Raw genomic sequence first — 21,645 nt, forward strand, 5'->3', positions numbered from 1 at the left:
AAGGGGGAGCGTTTCGCCTCCATCGGAACGCGGCCGCCGCGGTCGGGTTCGAACCCTGATACTCTAGCTCATTAGGCGAGTGCCCTAATCACTGAGCCACCGTGCGGAAAGAAAGGGGGAGCGTTTCGCCTCCATCGAAACGCGGCCGCCGCGGTCGGGCTCGAACCCTGATACTCTAGCTCATTAGGCGAGTGCCCTAATCACTGAGCCACCGTGCGGAAAGAAAGGGGGAGCGTTTCGCCTCCATCGAAACGCGGCCGCCGCGGTCGGGTTCGAACCCTGATACTCTAGCTCATTAGGCGAGTGCCCTAATCACTGAGCCACCGTGCGGAAAGAAAGGGGGAGCGCTTCGCCTCCATCGGAACGCGGCCGCCGCGGTCGGGTTCGAACCCTGATACTCTAGCTCATTAGGCGAGTGCCCTAATCACTGAGCCACCGCGCGGAAAGAAAGGGGGAGCGTTTCGCCTCCATCGAAACGCAGCCGCCGCGGTCGGGTTCGAACCCGGATACTCGAGCTCATTAGGCGAGTGCCCTAATCACTGAGCCACCGCGCGGAAAGAAAGGGGGAGCGTTTCGCCTCCATCGAAACGCGGCCGCCGCGGTCGGGCTCGAACCCTGATACTCTAGATCATTAGGCGAGTGCCCTAATCACTGAGCCACCGTGCGGAAAGAAAGGGGGAGCGTTTCGCCTCCATCGAAACGCGGCCGCCGCGGTCGGGCTCGAACCCTGATACTCTAGCTCATTAGGCGAGTGCCCTAATCACTGAGCCACCGTGCGGAAAGAAAGGGGGAGCGTTTCGCCTCCATCGAAACGCGGCCGCCGCGGTCGGGTTCGAACCCTGATACTCTAGCTCATTAGGCGAGTGCCCTAATCACTGAGCCACCGTGCGGAAAGAAAGGGGGAGCGTTTCGCCTCCATCGAAACGCGGCCGCCGCGGTCGGGCTCGAACCCTGATACTCTAGCTCATTAGGCGAGTGCCCTAATCACTGAGCCACCGTGCGGAAAGAAAGGGGGAGCGTTTCGCCTCCATCGAAACGCGGCCGCCGCGGTCGGGTTCGAACCCTGATACTCTAGCTCATTAGGCGAGTGCCCTAATCACTGAGCCACCGTGCGGAAAGAAAGGGGGAGCGCTTCGCCTCCATCGGAACGCGGCCGCCGCGGTCGGGTTCGAACCCTGATACTCTAGCTCATTAGGCGAGTGCCCTAATCACTGAGCCACCGCGCGGAAAGAAAGGGGGAGCGTTTCGCCTCCATCGAAACGCAGCCGCCGCGGTCGTGTTCGAACCCGGATACTCGAGCTCATTAGGCGAGTGCCCTAATCACTGAGCCACCGCGCGGAAAGAAAGGGGGAGCGTTTCGCCTCCATCGAAACGCAGCCGCCGCGGTCGGGTTCGAACCCGGATACTCGAGCTCATTAGGCGAGTGCCCTAATCACTGAGCCACCGCGCGGAAAGACAGGGGAGCGTTTCGCCTCCATCGAAACGCGGCCGCCGTGGTCGGGTTCGAACCCTGATACTCTAGCTCATTAGGCGAGTGCCCTAATCACTGAGCCACCGCGCGGAAAGAAAGGGGGAGCGTTTCGCCTCCATCGAAACTCGGCCGCCGCGGTCGGGTTCGAACCCTGATACTCTAGCTCATTAGGCGAGTGCCCTAATCACTGAGCCACCGCGCGGAAAGAAAGGGGGAGCGTTTCGCCTCCATCGAAACGCGGCCGCCGCGGTCGGGTTCGAACCCTGATACTCTAGCTCATTAGGCGAGTGCCCTAATCACTGAGCCACCGCGCGGAAAGAAAGAGGGAGCGTTTCGCCTCCATCGAAACGCGGCCGCCGCGGTCGGGTTCGAACCCTGATACTCTAGCTCATTAGGCGAGTGCCCTAATCACTGAGCCACCGCGCGGAAAGAAAGAGGGAGCGTTTCGCCTCCATCGAAACGCGGCCGCCGCGGTCGGGTTCGAACCCTGATACTCTAGCTCATTAGGCGAGTGCCCTAATCACTGAGCCACCGCGCGGAAAGAAAGAGGGAGCGTTTCGCCTCCATCGAAACGCGGCCGCCGTGGTCGGGTTCGAACCCTGATACTCTAGCTCATTAGGCGAGTGCCCTAATCACTGAGCCACCGCGCGGAAAGAAAGGGGGAGCGTTTCGCCTCCATCGAAACTCGGCCGCCGCGGTCGGGTTCGAACCCTGATACTCTAGCTCATTAGGCGAGTGCCCTATTCACTGAGCCACCGCGCGGAAAGAAAGGGGGAGCGTTTCGCCTCCATCGAAACTCGGCCGCCGCGGTCGGGTTCGAACCCTGATACTCTAGCTCATTAGGCGAGTGCCCTAATCACTGAGCCACCGCGCGGAAAGAAAGAGGGAGCGTTTCGCCTCCATCGAAACGCGGCCGCCGTGGTCGGGTTCGAACCCTGATACTCTAGCTCATTAGGCGAGTGCCCTAATCACTGAGCCACCGCGCGGAAAGAAAGAGGGAGCGTTTCGCCTCCATCGAAACGCGGCCGCCGTGGTCGGGTTCGAACCCTGATACTCTAGCTCATTAGGCGAGTGCCCTAATCACTGAGCCACCGCGCGGAAAGAAAGGGGGAGCGTTTCGCCTCCATCGAAACGCGGCCGCCGCGGTCGGGTTCGAACCCTGATACTCTAGCTCATTAGGCGAGTGCCCTAATCACTGAGCCACCGCGCGGAAAGAAAGAGGGAGCGTTTCGCCTCCATCGAAACGCGGCCGCCGTGGTCGGGTTCGAACCCTGATACTCTAGCTCATTAGGCGAGTGCCCTAATCACTGAGCCACCGCGCGGAAAGAAAGGGGGAGCGTTTCGCCTCCATCGAAACGCGGCCGCCGCGGTCGGGTTCGAACCCTGATACTCTAGCTCATTAGGCGAGTGCCCTAATCACTGAGCCACCGCGCGGAAAGAAAGAGGGAGCGTTTCGCCTCCATCGAAACGCGGCCGCCGTGGTCGGGTTCGAACCCTGATACTCTAGCTCATTAGGCGAGTGCCCTAATCACTGAGCCACCGCGCGGAAAGAAAGAGGGAGCGTTTCGCCTCCATCGAAACGCGGCCGCCGTGGTCGGGTTCGAACCCTGATACTCTAGCTCATTAGGCGAGTGCCCTAATCACTGAGCCACCGCGCGGAAAGAAAGGGGGAGCGTTTCGCCTCCATCGAAACGCGGCCGCCGCGGTCGGGTTCGAACCCTGATACTCTAGCTCATTAGGCGAGTGCCCTAATCACTGAGCCACCGCGTGGAAAGAAAGGGGGAGCGTTTCGCCTCCATCGAAACGCGGCCGCCGCGGTCGGGTTCGAACCCTGATACTCTAGCTCATTAGGCGAGTGCCCTAATCACTGAGCCACCGCGCGGAAAGAAAGAGGGAGCGTTTCGCCTCCATCGAAACGCGGCCGCCGTGGTCGGGTTCGAACCCTGATACTCTAGCTCATTAGGCGAGTGCCCTAATCACTGAGCCACCGCGCGGAAAGAAAGGGGGAGCGTTTCGCCTCCATCGAAACGCGGCCGCCGCGGTCGGGTTCGAACCCTGATACTCTAGCTCATTAGGCGAGTGCCCTAATCACTGAGCCACCGCGCGGAAAGAAAGGGGGAGCGTTTCGCCTCCATCGAAACGCGGCCGCCGCGGTCGGGTTCGAACCCTGATACTCTAGCTCATTAGGCGAGTGCCCTAATCACTGAGCCACCGCGCGGAAAGAAGGAGCGTTTCGCCTCCATCGAAACGCGGCCGCCGCGGTCGGGTTGGAACCCGGATACTCGAGCTCATTAGGCGAGTGCCCTAATCACTGAGCCACCGCGCGGAAAGAAAGGGGGAGCGTTTCGCCTCCATCCAAACGCGGCCGCCGCGGTCGGGTTCGAACCCTGATACTCTAGCTCATTAGGCGAGTGCCATAATCACTGAGCCACCGCACGGAAAGAAAGGGGGAGCGTTTCGCCTCCATCGAAACGCGGCCGCCGCGGTCGGGTTCGAACCCTGATACTCTAGCTCATTAGGCGAGTGCCCTAATCACTGAGCCACCGTGCGGAAAGAAAGGGGGAGCGTTACGCCTCCATCGAAACGCGGCAGCCGGGGTCGGGTTCGAACCCTGATACTCTAGCTCATTAGGCGAGTGCCCTAATCACTGGGCCACCGTGCGGAAAGAAAGGGGGAGCGTTTCGCCTCCATCGAAACGCGGCCGCCGGGGTCGGGTTCGAACCCTGATACTCTAGCTAATTAGGCGAGTGCCCTAATCACTGAGCCACCGCGCGGAAAGAAAGGGGGAGCGTTTCGCCTCCATCGAAACGCGGCCGCCGCGGTCGGATTCGAACCCTGATACTCTAGCTCATTAGGCGAGTGCCCTAATCACTGAGCCACCGCGCGGAAAAAAAGGGGAGCGTTTCGCCTCCATCGAAACGCGGCCGCCGCGGTCGGGTTCGAACCCTGATACTCTAGCTCATTAGGCGAGTGCCCTAATCACTGAGCCACCGTGCGGAAAGAAAGGGGGAGCGCTTCGCCTCCATCGGAACGCGGCCGCCGCGGTCGGGTTCGAACCCTGATACTCTAGCTCATTAGGCGAGTGCCCTAATCACTGAGTCACCGCGCGGAAAGAAAGGGGAGCGTTTCGCCTCCATCGAAACGCGGCCGCCGCGGTCGGGTTCGAACCCTGATACTCTAGCTCATTAGGCGAGTGCCCTAATCACTGAGCCACCGTGCGGAAAGAAAGGGGGAGCGTTTCGCCTCCATCGGAACGCGGCCGCCGCGGTCGGGTTCGAACCCTGATACTCTAGCTCATTAGGCGAGAGCCCTAATCACTGAGCCACCGTGCGGAAAGAAAGGGGGAGCGTTTCGCCTCCATCGAAACGCGGCCGCCGCGGTCGGGCTCGAACCCTGATACTCTAGCTCATTAGGCGAGTGCCCTAATCACTGAGCCACCGTGCGGAAAGAAAGGGGGAGCGTTTCGCCTCCATCGAAACGCGGCCGCCGCGGTCGGGTTCGAACCCTGATACTCTAGCTCATTAGGCGAGTGCCCTAATCACTGAGCCACCGTGCGGAAAGAAAGGGGGAGCGCTTCGCCTCCATCGGAACGCGGCCGCCGCGGTCGGGTTCGAACCCTGATACTCTAGCTCATTAGGCGAGTGCCCTAATCACTGAGCCACCGCGCGGAAAGAAAGGGGGAGCGTTTCGCCTCCATCGAAACGCAGCCGCCGCGGTCGGGTTCGAACCCGGATACTCGAGCTCATTAGGCGAGTGCCCTAATCACTGAGCCACCGCGCGGAAAGAAAGGGGGAGCGTTTCGCCTCCATCGAAACGCGGCCGCCGCGGTCGGGCTCGAACCCTGATACTCTAGCTCATTAGGCGAGTGCCCTAATCACTGAGCCACCGTGCGGAAAGAAAGGGGGAGCGTTTCGCCTCCATCGAAACGCGGCCGCCGCGGTCGGGCTCGAACCCTGATACTCTAGCTCATTAGGCGAGTGCCCTAATCACTGAGCCACCGTGCGGAAAGAAAGGGGGAGCGTTTCGCCTCCATCGAAACGCGGCCGCCGCGGTCGGGTTCGAACCCTGATACTCTAGCTCATTAGGCGAGTGCCCTAATCACTGAGCCACCGTGCGGAAAGAAAGGGGGAGCGTTTCGCCTCCATCGAAACGCGGCCGCCGCGGTCGGGCTCGAACCCTGATACTCTAGCTCATTAGGCGAGTGCCCTAATCACTGAGCCACCGTGCGGAAAGAAAGGGGGAGCGTTTCGCCTCCATCGAAACGCGGCCGCCGCGGTCGGGTTCGAACCCTGATACTCTAGCTCATTAGGCGAGTGCCCTAATCACTGAGCCACCGTGCGGAAAGAAAGGGGGAGCGCTTCGCCTCCATCGGAACGCGGCCGCCGCGGTCGGGTTCGAACCCTGATACTCTAGCTCATTAGGCGAGTGCCCTAATCACTGAGCCACCGCGCGGAAAGAAAGGGGGAGCGTTTCGCCTCCATCGAAACGCAGCCGCCGCGGTCGTGTTCGAACCCGGATACTCGAGCTCATTAGGCGAGTGCCCTAATCACTGAGCCACCGCGCGGAAAGAAAGGGGGAGCGTTTCGCCTCCATCGAAACGCAGCCGCCGCGGTCGGGTTCGAACCCGGATACTCGAGCTCATTAGGCGAGTGCCCTAATCACTGAGCCACCGCGCGGAAAGACAGGGGAGCGTTTCGCCTCCATCGAAACGCAGCCGCCGCGGTCGGGTTCGAACCCTGATACTCTAGCTCATTAGGCGAGTGCCCTAATCACTGAGCCACCGCTCGGAAAGAAAGGGGGAGCGCTTCGCCTCCATCGGAACGCGGCCGCCGCGGTCGGGTTCGAACCCTGATACTCTAGCTCATTAGGCGAGTGCCCTAATCACTGAGCCACCGCGCGGAAAGAAAGGGGAGCGCTTCACCTCCATCGAAACGCGGCCGCCGTGGTCGGGTTCGAACCCTGATACTCTAGCTCATTAGGCGAGTGCCCTAATCACTGAGCCCCCGTGCGGAAAGAAAGGGGGAGCGTTTCGCCTCCATCGAAACGCGGCCGCCGCGGTCGGGTTCGAACCCTGATACTCTAGCTCATTAGGCGAGTGCCCTAATCACTGAGCCACCGTGCGGAAAGAAAGGGGGAGCGTTTCGCCTCCATCGAAACGCGGCCGCCGCGGTCGGGTTCGAACCCTGATACTCTAGCTCATTAGGCGAGTGCCCTAATCACTGAGCCACCGTGCGGAAAGAAAGTGGGAGCGTTTCGCCTCCATCGGAACGCGGCCGCCGCGGTCGGGTTCGAACCCTGATACTCTAGCTCACTAGGCGAGTGCCCTAATCACTGAGCCACCGTGCGGAAAGAAAGGGGGAGCGCTTCGCCTCCATCGGAACGCGGCCGCCGCGGTCGGATTCGAACCCTGATACTCTAGCTCACTAGGCGAGTGTCCTAATCACTGAGCCACCGCGCGGAAAGAAAGGGGGAGCGTTTCGCCTCCATCGAAACGCAGCCGCCGCGGTCGGGTTCGAACCCGGATACTCGAGCTCATTAGGCGAGTGCCCTAATCACTGAGCCACCGCGCGGAAAGAAAGGGGGAGCGTTTCGCCTCCATCGAAACGCAGCCGCCGCGGTCGGGTTCGAACCCGGATACTCGAGCTCATTAGTCGAGTGCCCTAATCACTGAGCCACCGCGCGGAAAGAAAGGGGGAGCGTTTCGCCTCCATCGAAACGCAGCCGCCGCGGTCGGGTTCGAACCCGGATACTCGAGCTCATTAGGCGAGTGCCCTAATCACTGAGCCACCGCGCGGAAAGAAAGGGGGAGCGTTTCGCCTCCATCGAAACGCAGCCGCCGCGGTAGGGTTCGAACCCGGATACTCGAGCTCATTAGGCGAGTGCCCTAATCACTGAGCCACCGCGCGGAAAGAAAGGGGGAGCGTTTCGCCTCCATCGAAACGCAGCCGCCGCGGTCGGGTTCGAACCCGGATACTCGAGCTCATTAGGCGAGTGCCCTAATCACTGAGCCACCGCGCGGAAAGAAAGGGGGAGCGTTTCGCCTCCATCGAAACGCAGCCGCCGCGGTCGGGTTCGAACCCGGATACTCGAGCTCATTAGGCGAGTGCCCTAATCACTGAGCCACCGCGCGGAAAGAAAGGGGGAGCGTTTCGCCTCCATCGAAACGCAGCCGCCGCGGTCGGGTTCGAACCCGGATACTCGAGCTCATTAGTCGAGTGCCCTAATCACTGAGCCACCGCGCGGAAAGAAAGGGGGAGCGTTTCGCCTCCATCGAAACGCAGCCGCCGCGGTCGGGTTCGAACCCGGATACTCGAGCTCATTAGGCGAGTGCCCTAATCACTGAGCCACCGCGCGGAAAGAAAGGGGGAGCGTTTCGCCTCCATCGAAACGCGGCCGCCGTGGTCGGGTTCGAACCCTGATACTCTAGCTCATTAGGCGAGTGCCCTAATCACTGAGCCACCGCGCGGAAAGAAAGGGGGAGCGTTTCGCCTCCATCGAAACGCGGCCGCCGCGGTCGGGTTCGAACCCTGATACTCTAGCTCATTAGGCGAGTGCCCTAATCACTGAGCCACCGCGCGGAAAGAAAGAGGGAGCGTTTCGCCTCCATCGAAACGCGGCCGCCGTGGTCGGGTTCGAACCCTGATACTCTAGCTCATTAGGCGAGTGCCCTAATCACTGAGCCACCGCGCGGAAAGAAAGAGGGAGCGTTTCGCCTCCATCGAAACGCGGCCGCCGTGGTCGGGTTCGAACCCTGATACTCTAGCTCATTAGGCGAGTGCCCTAATCACTGAGCCACCGCGCGGAAAGAAAGGGGGAGCGTTTCGCCTCCATCGAAACGCGGCCGCCGCGGTCGGGTTCGAACCCTGATACTCTAGCTCATTAGGCGAGTGCCCTAATCACTGAGCCACCGCGCGGAAAGAAAGAGGGAGCGTTTCGCCTCCATCGAAACGCGGCCGCCGTGGTCGGGTTCGAACCCTGATACTCTAGCTCATTAGGCGAGTGCCCTAATCACTGAGCCACCGCGCGGAAAGAAAGAGGGAGCGTTTCGCCTCCATCGAAACGCGGCCGCCGTGGTCGGGTTCGAACCCTGATACTCTAGCTCATTAGGCGAGTGCCCTAATCACTGAGCCACCGCGCGGAAAGAAAGGGGGAGCGTTTCGCCTCCATCGAAACGCGGCCGCCGCGGTCGGGTTCGAACCCTGATACTCTAGCTCATTAGGCGAGTGCCCTAATCACTGAGCCACCGCGTGGAAAGAAAGGGGGAGCGTTTCGCCTCCATCGAAACGCGGCCGCCGCGGTCGGGTTCGAACCCTGATACTCTAGCTCATTAGGCGAGTGCCCTAATCACTGAGCCACCGCGCGGAAAGAAAGAGGGAGCGTTTCGCCTCCATCGAAACGCGGCCGCCGTGGTCGGGTTCGAACCCTGATACTCTAGCTCATTAGGCGAGTGCCCTAATCACTGATCCACCGCGCGGAAAGAAAGGGGGAGCGTTTCGCCTCCATCGAAACGCGGCCGCCGCGGTCGGGTTCGAACCCTGATACTCTAGCTCATTAGGCGAGTGCCCTAATCACTGAGCCACCGCGCGGAAAGAAAGGGGGAGCGTTTCGCCTCCATCGAAACGCGGCCGCCGCGGTCGGGTTCGAACCCTGATACTCTAGCTCATTAGGCGAGTGCCCTAATCACTGAGCCACCGCGCGGAAAGAAAGGGGGAGCGTTTCGCCTCCATCGAAACGCGGCCGCCGCGGTCGGGTTCGAACCCTGATACTCTAGCTCATTAGGCGAGTGCCCTAATCACTGAGCCACCGCGCGGAAAGAAGGAGCGTTTCGCCTCCATCGAAACGCGGCCGCCGCGGTCGGGTTCGAACCCGGATACTCGAGCTCATTAGGCGAGTGCCCTAATCACTGAGCCACCGCGCGGAAAGAAAGGGGGAGCGTTTCGCCTCCATCCAAACGCGGCCGCCGCGGTCGGGTTCGAACCCTGATACTCTAGCTCATTAGGCGAGTGCCATAATCACTGAGCCACCGCACGGAAAGAAAGGGGGAGCGTTTCGCCTCCATCGAAACGCGGCCGCCGCGGTCGGGTTCGAACCCTGATACTCTAGCTCATTAGGCGAGTGCCCTAATCACTGAGCCACCGTGCGGAAAGAAAGGGGGAGCGTTACGCCTCCATCGAAACGCGGCAGCCGGGGTCGGGTTCGAACCCTGATACTCTAGCTCACTAGGCGAGTGCCCTAATCACTGGGCCACCGTGCGGAAAGAAAGGGGGAGCGTTTCGCCTCCATCGAAACGCGGCCGCCGGGGTCGGGTTCGAACCCTGATACTCTAGCTAATTAGGCGAGTGCCCTAATCACTGAGCCACCGCGCGGAAAGAAAGGGGGAGCGTTTCGCCTCCATCGAAACGCGGCCGCCGCGGTCGGATTCGAACCCTGATACTCTAGCTCATTAGGCGAGTGCCCTAATCACTGAGCCACCGCGCGGAAAAAAAGGGGAGCGTTTCGCCTCCATCGAAACGCGGCCGCCGCGGTCGGGTTCGAACCCTGATACTCTAGCTCATTAGGCGAGTGCCCTAATCACTGAGCCACCGTGCGGAAAGAAAGGGGGAGCGCTTCGCCTCCATCGGAACGCGGCCGCCGCGGTCGGGTTCGAACCCTGATACTCTAGCTCATTAGGCGAGTGCCCTAATCACTGAGTCACCGCGCGGAAAGAAAGGGGAGCGTTTCGCCTCCATCGAAACGCGGCCGCCGCGGTCGGGTTCGAACCCTGATACTCTAGCTCATTAGGCGAGTGCCCTAATCACTGAGCCACCGTGCGGAAAGAAAGGGGGAGCGTTTCGCCTCCATCGGAACGCGGCCGCCGCGGTCGGGTTCGAACCCTGATACTCCAGCTCATTAGGCGAGTGCCCTAATCACTGAGCCACCGTGCGGAAAGAAAGGGGGAGCGTTTCGCCTCCATCGAAACGCGGCCGCCGCGGTCGGGCTCGAACCCTGATACTCTAGCTCATTAGGCGAGTGCCCTAATCACTGAGCCACCGTGCGGAAAGAAAGGGGGAGCGTTTCGCCTCCATCGAAACGCGGCCGCCGCGGTCGGGTTCGAACCCTGATACTCTAGCTCATTAGGCGAGTGCCCTAATCACTGAGCCACCGTGCGGAAAGAAAGGGGGAGCGCTTCGCCTCCATCGGAACGCGGCCGCCGCGGTCGGGTTCGAACCCTGATACTCTAGCTCATTAGGCGAGTGCCCTAATCACTGAGCCACCGCGCGGAAAGAAAGGGGGAGCGTTTCGCCTCCATCGAAACGCAGCCGCCGCGGTCGGGTTCGAACCCGGATACTCGAGCTCATTAGGCGAGTGCCCTAATCACTGAGCCACCGCGCGGAAAGAAAGGGGGAGCGTTTCGCCTCCATCGAAACGCGGCCGCCGCGGTCGGGCTCGAACCCTGATACTCTAGCTCATTAGGCGAGTGCCCTAATCACTGAGCCACCGTGCGGAAAGAAAGGGGGAGCGTTTCGCCTCCATCGAAACGCGGCCGCCGCGGTCGGGCTCGAACCCTGATACTCTAGCTCATTAGGCGAGTGCCCTAATCACTGAGCCACCGTGCGGAAAGAAAGGGGGAGCGTTTCGCCTCCATCGAAACGCGGCCGCCGCGGTCGGGTTCGAACCCTGATACTCTAGCTCATTAGGCGAGTGCCCTAATCACTGAGCCACCGTGCGGAAAGAAAGGGGGAGCGTTTCGCCTCCATCGAAACGCGGCCGCCGCGGTCGGGCTCGAACCCTGATACTCTAGCTCATTAGGCGAGTGCCCTAATCACTGAGCCACCGTGCGGAAAGAAAGGGGGAGCGTTTCGCCTCCATCGAAACGCGGCCGCCGCGGTCGGGTTCGTACCCTGATACTCTAGCTCATTAGGCGAGTGCCCTAATCACTGAGCCACCGTGCGGAAAGAAAGGGGGAGCGCTTCGCCTCCATCGGAACGCGGCCGCCGCGGTCGGGTTCGAACCCTGATACTCTAGCTCATTAGGCGAGTGCCCTAATCATTGAGCCACCGCGCGGAAAGAAAGGGGGAGCGTTTCGCCTCCATCGAAACGCAGCCGCCGCGGTCGTGTTCGAACCCGGATACTCGAGCTCATTAGGCGAGTGCCCTAATCACTGAGCCACCGCGCGGAAAGAAAGGGGGAGCGTTTCGCCTCCATCGAAACGCAGCCGCCGCGGTCGGGTTCGAACCCGGATACTCGAGCTCATTAGGCGAGTGCCCTAATCACTGAGCCACCGCGCGGAAAGACAGGGGAGCGTTTCGCCTCCATCGAAACGCAGCCGCCGCGGTCGGGTTCGAACCCTGATACTCTAGCTCATTAGGCGAGTGCCCTAATCACTGAGCCACCGCTCGGAAAGAAAGGGGGAGCGCTTCGCCTCCATCGGAACGCGGCCGCCGCGGTCGGGTTCGAACCCTGATACTCTAGCTCATTAGGCGAGTGCCCTAATCACTGAGCCACCGCGCGGAAAGAAAGGGGAGCGCTTCACCTCCATCGAAACGCGGCCGCCGTAGTCGGGTTCGAACCCTGATACTCTAGCTCATTAGGCGAGTGCCCTAATCACTGAGCCCCCGTGCGGAAAGAAAGGGGGAGCGTTTCGCCTCCATCGAAACGCGGCCGCCGCGGTCGGGTTCGAACCCTGATACTCTAGCTCATTAGGCGAGTGCCCTAATCACTGAGCCACCGTGCGGAAAGAAAGGGGGAGCGTTTCGCCTCCATCGAAACGCGGCCGCCGCGGTCGGGTTCGAACCCTGATACTCTAGCTCATTAGGCGAGTGCCCTAATCACTGAGCCACCGTGCGGAAAGAAAGTGGGAGCGTTTCGCCTCCATCGAAACGCGGCCGCCGCGGTCGGGTTCGAACCCTGATACTCTAGCTCATTAGGCGAGTGCCCTAATCACTGAGCCACCGTGCGGAAAGAAAGGGGGAGCGCTTCGCCTCCATCGGAACGCGGCCGCCGCGGTCGGGTTCGAACCCTGATACTCTAGCTCATTAGGCGAGTGCCCTAATCACTGAGCCACCGCGCGGAAAGAAAGGGGGAGCGTTTCGCCTCCATCGAAACGCAGCCGCCGCGGTCGGGTTCGAACCCGGATACTCGAGCTCATTAGGCGAGTGCCCTAATCACTGAGCCACCGCGCGGAAAGAAAGGGGGAGCGTTTCGCCTCCATCGAAACGCGGCCGCCGCGGTCGGGCTCGAACCCTGATACTCTAGCTCATTAGGCGAGTGCCCTAATCACTGAGCCACCGTGCGGAAAGAAAGGGGGAGCGTTTCGCCTCCATCGAAACGCGGCCGCCGCGGTCGGGCTCGAACCCTGATACTCTAGCTCATTAGGCGAGTGCCCTAATCACTGAGCCACCGTGCGGAAAGAAAGGGGGAGCGTTTCGCCTCCATCGAAACGCGGCCGCCGCGGTCGGGTTCGAACCCTGATACTCTAGCTCATTAGGCGAGTGCCCTAATCACTGAGCCACCGTGCGGAAAGAAAGGGGGAGCGTTTCGCCTCCATCGAAACGCGGCCGCCGCGGTCGGGCTCGAACCCTGATACTCTAGCTCATTAGGCGAGTGCCCTAATCACTGAGCCACCGTGCGGAAAGAAAGGGGGAGCGTTTCGCCTCCATCGAAACGCGGCCGCCGCGGTCGGGTTCGTACCCTGATACTCTAGCTCATTAGGCGAGTGCCCTAATCACTGAGCCACCGTGCGGAAAGAAAGGGGGAGCGCTTCGCCTCCATCGGAACGCGGCCGCCGCGGTCGGGTTCGAACCCTGATACTCTAGCTCATTAGGCGAGTGCCCTAATCATTGAGCCACCGCGCGGAAAGAAAGGGGGAGCGTTTCGCCTCCATCGAAACGCAGCCGCCGCGGTCGGGTTCGAACCCGGATACTCGAGCTCATTAGGCGAGTGCCCTAATCACTGAGCCACCGCGCGGAAAGAAAGGGGGAGCGTTTCGCCTCCATCGAAACGCAGCCGCCGCGGTCGGGTTCGAACCCGGATACTCGAGCTCATTAGGCGAGTGCCCTAATCACTGAGCCACCGCGCGGAAAGAAAGGGGGAGCGTTTCGCCTCCATCGAAACGCAGCCGCCGCGGTCGGGTTCGAACCCGGATACTCGAGCTCATTAGGCGAGTGCCCTAATCACTGAGCCACCGCGCGGAAAGAAAGGGGGAGCGTTTCGCCTCCATCGAAACGCAGCCGCCGCGGTCGGGTTCGAACCCGGATACTCGAGCTCATTAGTCGAGTGCCCTAATCACTGAGCCACCGCGCGGAAAGAAAGGGGGAGCGTTTCGCCTCCATCGAAACGCAGCCGCCGCGGTCGGGTTCGAACCCGGATACTCGAGCTCATTAGGCGAGTGCCCTAATCACTGAGCCACCGCGCGGAAAGAAAGGGGGAGCGTTTCGCCTCCATCGAAACGCAGCCGCCGCGGTCGGGATCGAACCCGGATACTCGAGCTCATTAGTCGAGTGCCCTAATCACTGAGCCACCGCGCGGAAAGAAAGGGGGAGCGTTTCGCCTCCATCGAAACGCAGCCGCCGCGGTCGGGATCGAACCCGGATACTCGAGCTCATTAGTCGAGTGCCCTAATCACTGAGCCACCGCGCGGAAAGAAAGGGGGAGCGTTTCGCCTCCATCGAAACGCAGCCGCCGCGGTCGGGTTCGAACCCGGATACTCGAGCTCATTAGGCGAGTGCCCTAATCACTGAGCCACCGCGCGGAAAGAAAGGGGGAGCGTTTCGCCTCCATCGAAACGCGGCCGCCGCGGTCGGGTTCGAACCCGGATACTCGAGCTCATTAGGCGATCGCCCTAACCACTGAGCCACCACGCGGCGGGTGCCTACGTATTGTGCGGAACGCACAAAACGTTACAGACGCAAAGCCGATGCCACCTGCCGAGGTGGCAGGGTGAAAACGAAAATGTTTTTTTTTAGGAAAGTAAACGGCGCAGTAACTGTCTCGCATATCGGTGGACACCCGAACCGCGCCGTAAGGGAAGGAAGGAAGGTGGGAGTGTAAGAAGAAAAAGAGAAAAGAGATGCCGCTCTGCCATATCTAGTGTGTGGAACACGCTCAATGTTACACACGCCCGGCCGCGTCTATACTTTTCCGATACACAGCTCTCGCTCTCGAACCACATTCAGCAGTAGTTAAACCGCACCTAATTTTTGTAGCGAGAGCTACACTACGCCAGCTCTTCGAGCCTTCAGCGTGGCACCCCCTGAGCTCCGAGGCGGCGCTGTGGTCACGTGATCGGTCACGTGGTGCGGAGCAGCTGCTGCTGCCGGCGGCGCGGCGCGCCGGCGAAACCGAGCTGCAACAGCTCTGCGCATGCGCTGTGTCGAGGGGGGGAAGTGGGGGGAGAGAGAGTGAGTACACGTCTAGGGACGAAGATGAAGGAACGCCCAGCGAAACGGAGCGGCGAAAGACTGACTTTGCAACTCGACTGTCGGACGATTAGGTAACAGCTTTGCGCCCCACCTCAGCTGTTGTGTGCTAAGTGTTCTGCGCGTGTGTTTTTCCTCACTCTGCACGCACGCAACTTATACAAATGTATTAATATGTAAGTAATGTATTTATCACCTCTCCCTCTATCCTTTCTTACTGTCTTCTCACCTCTATCATTTCACTTCTTCAAACTGTCTGGTATTCTTTATTTCCACTGCCCCAGCACACTGGAGGTGCCGCCGCCGTGGTGATGGCAGACGCCGAGGTTAGCAAAAATCTTTTACCTTCCTTTTTGTTTGTTTTACATTAAACACATACTACTACTACTGCTTCGACTGAGCGAGTTCCGCGCGGCCAGATGTAGCTCTCGCGTCACTTCAGGTTTAACCAGAGCTAAACCACAGCCAATTTTTCCAGCTTGGTCTGCCTCTGGTCTATAAATCTGATTACATGTAGAAACAGCGCGATTAACGAAAGTCAAGAAAAGGGGAGCAAGGTTCTCGGCAGCTATAAACACATGCTCGGCCGCATATCGAACCTGCTGTGCAGAGAGCGCCCACGCACACCACTTGCCTTTCCCAGAGATTGTGGACCCTTGAAAATGGCCACGAAGACGAAGAACCCGCAGAAAACCATGGCGACCGCCACGCCCACCTGAAAGGTGCCCATCTCGTCGATGCTGGAGCTGAGGTGCACCACCTGCCTCCTGCCGCGGAACGAAAGAGCAACGTTTGTCTGCTGATTTGATATAAGGAGGCCGGCCATCGCCGTCCAAGCGTACGGAGTATATATTACTATGGGTCCGCCAGAATGAGTGAACAAGGGCTCCGGAGCGTCGACACAAGTCCTTTGCGTCTCCAGCGACTGTTTCAAAAGCGGATTTATCTGCCTTTTTTAACCGTTCTGTTACTAACTAAATTGATAGATATGGCCACCCGCCTTGACTATAGGGTACTGGTTGGCGGAAAGGGAACCGAGTCTTTTTATTTCGAAGCGCATCGAAGTGCTTCAAATGTACTAGAATAAGGTCCCCGTCTTATCTTGTCCGGTAGGTGGCCCTAGCAACAGTATCTGGAACGACGAACTCTTGATGCGAGAATCCCTTCATCAGTCCTCCCACCACCGTCACTTGAGACATGAGCGGAGGCCACCCCTATAGTGTCTCCAGTACAACCTCCTCTTTGTGATGATTCCGGAGTATCTGCCCTCGCAACGTCGTTATTGTAGGTGATTATTTAAAACCCCGCGTAGTTTGCGCCACTCAGATCGGCTAGATCGTGAACTAACATTCAAAAGAAACGGCAATTTTGGAACGTCGTTTAAAAAGCACCTTGTGTAGTTATTCAGGACCTAGATGACGCGACCTGCACGGACGGACGGACGCAAACCGGACGGGCAAAATTGCTGACAAAGAGAGGCGAAAATGTAACCGTTAAATGCATTCCTGCATTAAAAACGAAAAAAAGAAAGCCACCACCGTCAGCCCAGACCGCAGCCTGAACACGCTCGTACCGGAAGTGGTACTCCTGAGCCGAAAGGGTGCCATTGATGCAGTTTTTGTGGAGCGCCTCGTACTCCGTCAGAGGTACGGCCACCGCCTTGCCGTCGTCCGTCTGCACGGCCACCGCACGTAAGCCCGTGTAATTGGCCGACGAGTAACGCCTCGCCATGGTCGCGTTCAAACGCACGCACGGGTACTGCACCGGTGGAGATAGACGAAAAAAAAGTAAAGTAGAAAACTCGCCTTCTGCTTTGCTTTGGCAGAGGGGAGACACACAGATCACCACGGTCATTCACACTTCGGGGCAACCATGTCAGCCAGTCATTCGATCAACCAGTCATCCATGGATGCATTAAGGTCGATTGCTCAACCGATAGATCGGATCGATCGGTTAATTGATTCCGGCCGCAGCAGCTGCATTTCGATGAAGGCATTTCGATCACTAATTCAATAAATCAATCATAAATGTCTTACTGTAATCAATATTTTTACCCTACACGTTTTATATAGGAAGGACATTCGGGAGGTTCTCGGTTCGATCTCCAGTGTCACCGTGTACCCACCGGTTTTCTGATTGAGTACAAGATTTCCTCCGGCCTGGTGCTCGGCTTTTCTGGGGTGAAATGCTCAGGAAGAGGGTATTGGACCAAACTGGTACGTTGACGTTTCAGTGGTTCGTTTCACCGTCAAGCAACCGAAATCCGCTTCGTGTGGTTAAAGCCAACTCGTGGCCGGTGCCTGTCCAAGCTCAGAGTGACAGTATTTGAAGACGCGCTGCTCTTTTCCGAAGCCATCCGCTCAGGATAGCCTATAGCACCAGAGGGAAGGGCGGGGAGGGGATAGGCCTGTGCCCATTTGAAGAAACCGGTGGGTAGTCGACCGGCAGTGGGAGTCGAGCCCGCTAAAGCTCCTCCATGACGCGCACACTCTTCGAGACGCTGTGGAGGGGCTTTATCTCCACTCTGCCCGGGGGCTAAGGGAACGCGCGCATCGAGGCACCCTAGTTGCCTCTGGAGCCAGTGCTCTATAGTTGCCTTCGTTGCTTCAGTTCTACAGCGACATCTTACGGCCTGCACATGAAAAAAAAAGGTAATGGTATCACTGACCAGCCCCTGCCTGATCTCGTAGCAGCCGTCGTCGGTGCTGATGAAGCCGGAGGGCGATGATGGAGAGGAGGAGGTGTTCGTGGCGGTACCGTTGACAGCGGTTCTGGAGCCGGGGCACGAGTCCCAGGGTAGCTGATACAAGAAGCATTCGGCCAGATAGATGAGGGAGTAGGCCACTATGGGCGCGTGGTACATGCTCAGCAGCAACGCCACGTACGCCATGGTCCAGCCGATGCCTGCGCCCGTAACTGCCGTCACTTCGGGATAAATGACTGGCTGCACCGTTTTAGCCTGCCCCCTATACGCACACGTATAAATGTACAAGTAACTACAGAGAAGTTCATGTGGGTGTGTTCAACCAAATTGGTTTCGTTACGTTCTTTGCAACCACACAGTTGCAAAGAACGGGGGCGCTAGGAAAATCGGAGTGGTGCCATGCTTCGTGACAGGACGTCACGAGGGAAGAGTTGCGGTCGGGCAGTTTTTTTGGAGGATCGCTGCTTCCAGCTATGACGCGGTGGTCCTGCTGATACAACCCACTCGAATCGCCCACCCAAGGACCCGTAACAGCCTGGATTGTGGAGTGGAATTCAATGGAATCAAAACAGCGAGGGGAAAGTAAGAGGGAAGCTATTCCTTCTATTGCTCCTTGTTGTGTTTGTTAACCCTTTCATTACATTAATTTTTCCTCGCTGCTTTAGTTAGTTTTAACCGCGCTCGCCTAACCGCTAAGAGCATATGTGAAATGTGTATCGTGGGTGCAAGGAGCTATTATAGGGGTCTTGTATTTTTACTTCGGAAAAAGCAATGGTTGCAGCCAAAAAAGCACAAAAAAAAGAATTGAGGGAAATTTGGAAGGATCGAATAAAAAGAAAAAGACGGGGGCTTGGAAAACCGCTCGAGAAAGTGGTTTCCTCGAATTATATTTATGTTTCTCAGCACCGATGCACTGCACTTAAAACGGACTTGTGGAGCACTATAGTCAGATACAACCTAAGAACGCAGCGGCGAATGTCAGGCCCTCCAGCCAATAGCGTCGACAAGTTCTTATGACGTCGAGGTTAATCCCCTAACGTGAAGTCGCAAGTGACTGGCAAGTGCCATGACACTCGGTCATGACAGTCGGTCGACGCCATTGTCTGCAGGGCGTCATTTGAGGGGTATTTGCCGCTGCCTTCTTGACTTGTATCCTAATATAGGCGTTTCACATGTTTTAGGGTAACTGGATAGCTCCCACGACAATGAGGGATGCAATCCACTCCCTGTCAAAAGCTTCCAGAGACCCAACAGGCGCAGTTTCGTCGATGCAGCGACATTTTCATTGCACATGGTTCTGCCCTCATTACTATAGATAATGCGTTCTTCACCCTCGACGCCACCCTTAATGAAGTGATAACTTGTAATACCTTTCCGATTGGCGGTACGCAGCTGACAATAAATGATAGTGAAAGCGCATCGTAGAAAATGACTGCGGTTGGCACTGCGTAACGTGTGATATTGACCCATGCGCCATCGAGGTGACAGCAACGGCGGTATCAAAAACTTATCTTATTTACAGGAACGACACGATTTCTTTTAAAGCATGAAATGCTGCTCACGGTATATGTTGGAAATGTACGCTGGGGTTATGAGGCTGGGTGACCGGTAACCTGTAAAGTGAGAAGGAACTGGCTGTGCCGGGCAAGCTGGAACTCGAGCAACGGAATGATCTATCCGTGACAACATAGTGACAATGTCAGAAATAATAGACATAGCGGAAGCTTTTTTTAAGTTGGCAGCTCGACTTCCACGAAACTTGCTGCACTCCGGCAATCCGCCCGTCCGCGCTGGTCATTCCTCTTGCACTTTGAGGACGTCCCGTTTTCTGTGCGTCAACTTCTATTGGCTCACTGGCAGTCTTTTTTTCCTGTGTTTTTTGCTGGCCGTTCTGGAACCAGCCGCTTCTGGACTGGACGTCATAGGTCGGCTGGAAGATATCAGAGGGTAGAGAAAGAAGCGACCCGGATGGCAGGACGCACCTTTGGCCATGGGGAATCCACCGAAGCTCTGGGGAACAGACCATCCGGAGAACTGGCCCAGGAAGGCCTCCAGGTAGAGCATTGGCAAGCCCACCGCGGCCGCCAGGAGCGCGTACACTGCCACGAACACCACTACGGAGAAAAAGGTATCCCTGCGCTCGCTCTGCCAATGGTGAGACATGCGTGTGCGGTAGCAGTTCACGTCCCCGGTCCCGACATAAACTGTGCATTGTGGAAAAAGGTGCGCGGTTACAGAGCATACAGACGCTGTGGCAGGCCTCCTGTGGTGTCGCCGGTGGCTGGCAAGGTACCGAACCTAATCAAAAGGCACCGAACATCTATTGTTTTCGTGGAACCATTCTCTGCCAAAGGCCTGCACTAACCGTGCAGAAAGTCGGCGAAAACTGTGGTGGGTGGATAGGCAGCACTCCCGGCGCCCCTAGGGGATTTCAACAGATCGGGGCAACTGCCGGGAACCGTCAGGGCCCGGAAGTATAATGTACTTGATACCGGCAGGTGCCTGGAGATATACCCACCGGGGGATGCTCCGGAGGACGCACTTTCTGGGCCCAGAGGGTGCCGAAGGGTGCCGGGTGGATATACTTCCGGGCACCTGCTAAACTTTACAGGTCATGGTGAGGTAACAAACGCGGATTAGTGACATTCTAGTCGAAATCAAGAAGAAATTGGCTTGTGTCGGGATTGTACGTATTACTAATGCAAGATAACCGACGACTGTTAGGGGTAACGAACTGGATTCCAAGAGAAGGTAAGCGCGTTGGCAGAAAGTTATGTGGGCGGATAAGCTTTAGAAGTTTGCGAGAATAAGAAGGCCGCGGCTAGCACAGGTTAATTGGAGAGATAAGGGAGAGGCCTTTGTCCTAGAGTGGGAGTAGTCAGGCTGATGATTATTATTATTATCGCCGTAAAAATACAGCGCGGGGAGGGGGGTGCGGGATTAGTGGCTGCAGAAAGGAACCGATTCGGACACGGGAATTCCCCTTATGAAAGTATACAGCAGAGGATGCTTCTCTCACGTCCTCCGTTCTCGTAGACGAGGTAGGGGAACGTGCACACGTTGCTGGCACCGACAGCGAGGTTGACCAGAGCGAAGGTGAACTGGCTTCGCGTCTGCCACTGCTCTCGGTCGTCGGGCAGCAGCATGGCGCAGTGAGCGAGGCTAGCAGCGTCCGCGCTCTGATGTCGACAGTCCGCGAAATTCGCCGCCTCGTCGACGTCGCCTGCAGGATATGTCCCGGTACGAGGAAAGCTGGGCGCGACAGGTTGCCCGGTGTCTTCCTCCTTGCCGCGTGCTTCTTCTTCTTCTTCTTCTTCTTCTTCTTCTTCTTCTTCTTCTTCTTCTTCTTCTTCTTCTTCTTCTTCTTCTTCTTCTTCTTCTTCTTCACCCCAGGTATATGGCACACACCCACGCGGGGGGATTGTCTCTTCTTCTTCTTCGTCCTCTTAAGACATGGCACATACCCACATGGGGGGATTGGCCAAGGTGTAGTGGAATATACAAGGAAATTTCCATAGGATATTACAACAAAATTTTAGCACCAAGCGTGAATTTTGAAAAATGTATCAATAAAAACGACAGAAGAGTATTTAAAGTAAAATAACAGACATCATTTTGGTGAAAAAAGAAGAGCTCGAAGAATTTTAAAAGAATTAGCAAATAAACCTACCAGTTGCAATTATGTAATCATGGAGGATCCCACAAACTGAACCGAATGCAAATCCTTTGGCACTCGCACCGAACGATAATAACGCTGGCAGAGATAACGAGAGCCCTAACCTGAAGAGAGGGACCTCCAGGTAAATATTTCTCTGAGGTGCGAATTGTGGACAGTAGATGAGAAAATGGCCTACAGATTCAACTTCCCCGCATGCGTCACATAGGTTTGGCGGTGTCAACCCAAACCTGCCTCGTTCCTCTCGGTTCTTTATCTTTTCTCATTTCTTCATCCTTGATGTTCTCTTTTTATACGTCTGTCACCTGTCTGCGGAGCAAGATGATTTCCTCTAATTCAACGCGAGTCAATGTCGTTCGCTCACGGAAGTGTGCCGTGCCCGGTCACACATAATTTG

General features: G+C 57.9%; 1 protein-coding gene across 1 annotated transcript in view; it reads right to left on the reverse strand.

Annotated features, from left to right (window-relative positions):
* The window catches only part of LOC144124297 (sodium- and chloride-dependent neutral and basic amino acid transporter B(0+)-like), a 46,609-nt gene extending 25,891 nt beyond the window's left edge, over positions 1-20,718 (reverse strand). The window contains exons 1-7 of the mRNA XM_077656932.1: positions 20,592-20,718; positions 19,938-20,117; positions 19,555-19,776; positions 19,135-19,185; positions 17,537-17,772; positions 16,442-16,626; positions 15,503-15,635 (exon numbers count right to left, since the gene is read on the reverse strand). Of these exons, the coding sequence (XP_077513058.1) occupies positions 15,503-15,635; positions 16,442-16,626; positions 17,537-17,772; positions 19,135-19,185; positions 19,555-19,776; positions 19,938-20,117; positions 20,592-20,718 (1,134 nt within the window). The remainder of the gene's footprint in view (positions 1-15,502; positions 15,636-16,441; positions 16,627-17,536; positions 17,773-19,134; positions 19,186-19,554; positions 19,777-19,937; positions 20,118-20,591) is intronic.
* Positions 20,719-21,645: the final 927 nt, after the last annotated feature.

The sequence above is a fragment of the Amblyomma americanum genome, chromosome 3, assembly GCF_052857255.1.
Source record: "Amblyomma americanum isolate KBUSLIRL-KWMA chromosome 3, ASM5285725v1, whole genome shotgun sequence".
NCBI lineage: Eukaryota > Metazoa > Arthropoda > Arachnida > Ixodida > Ixodidae > Amblyomma > Amblyomma americanum.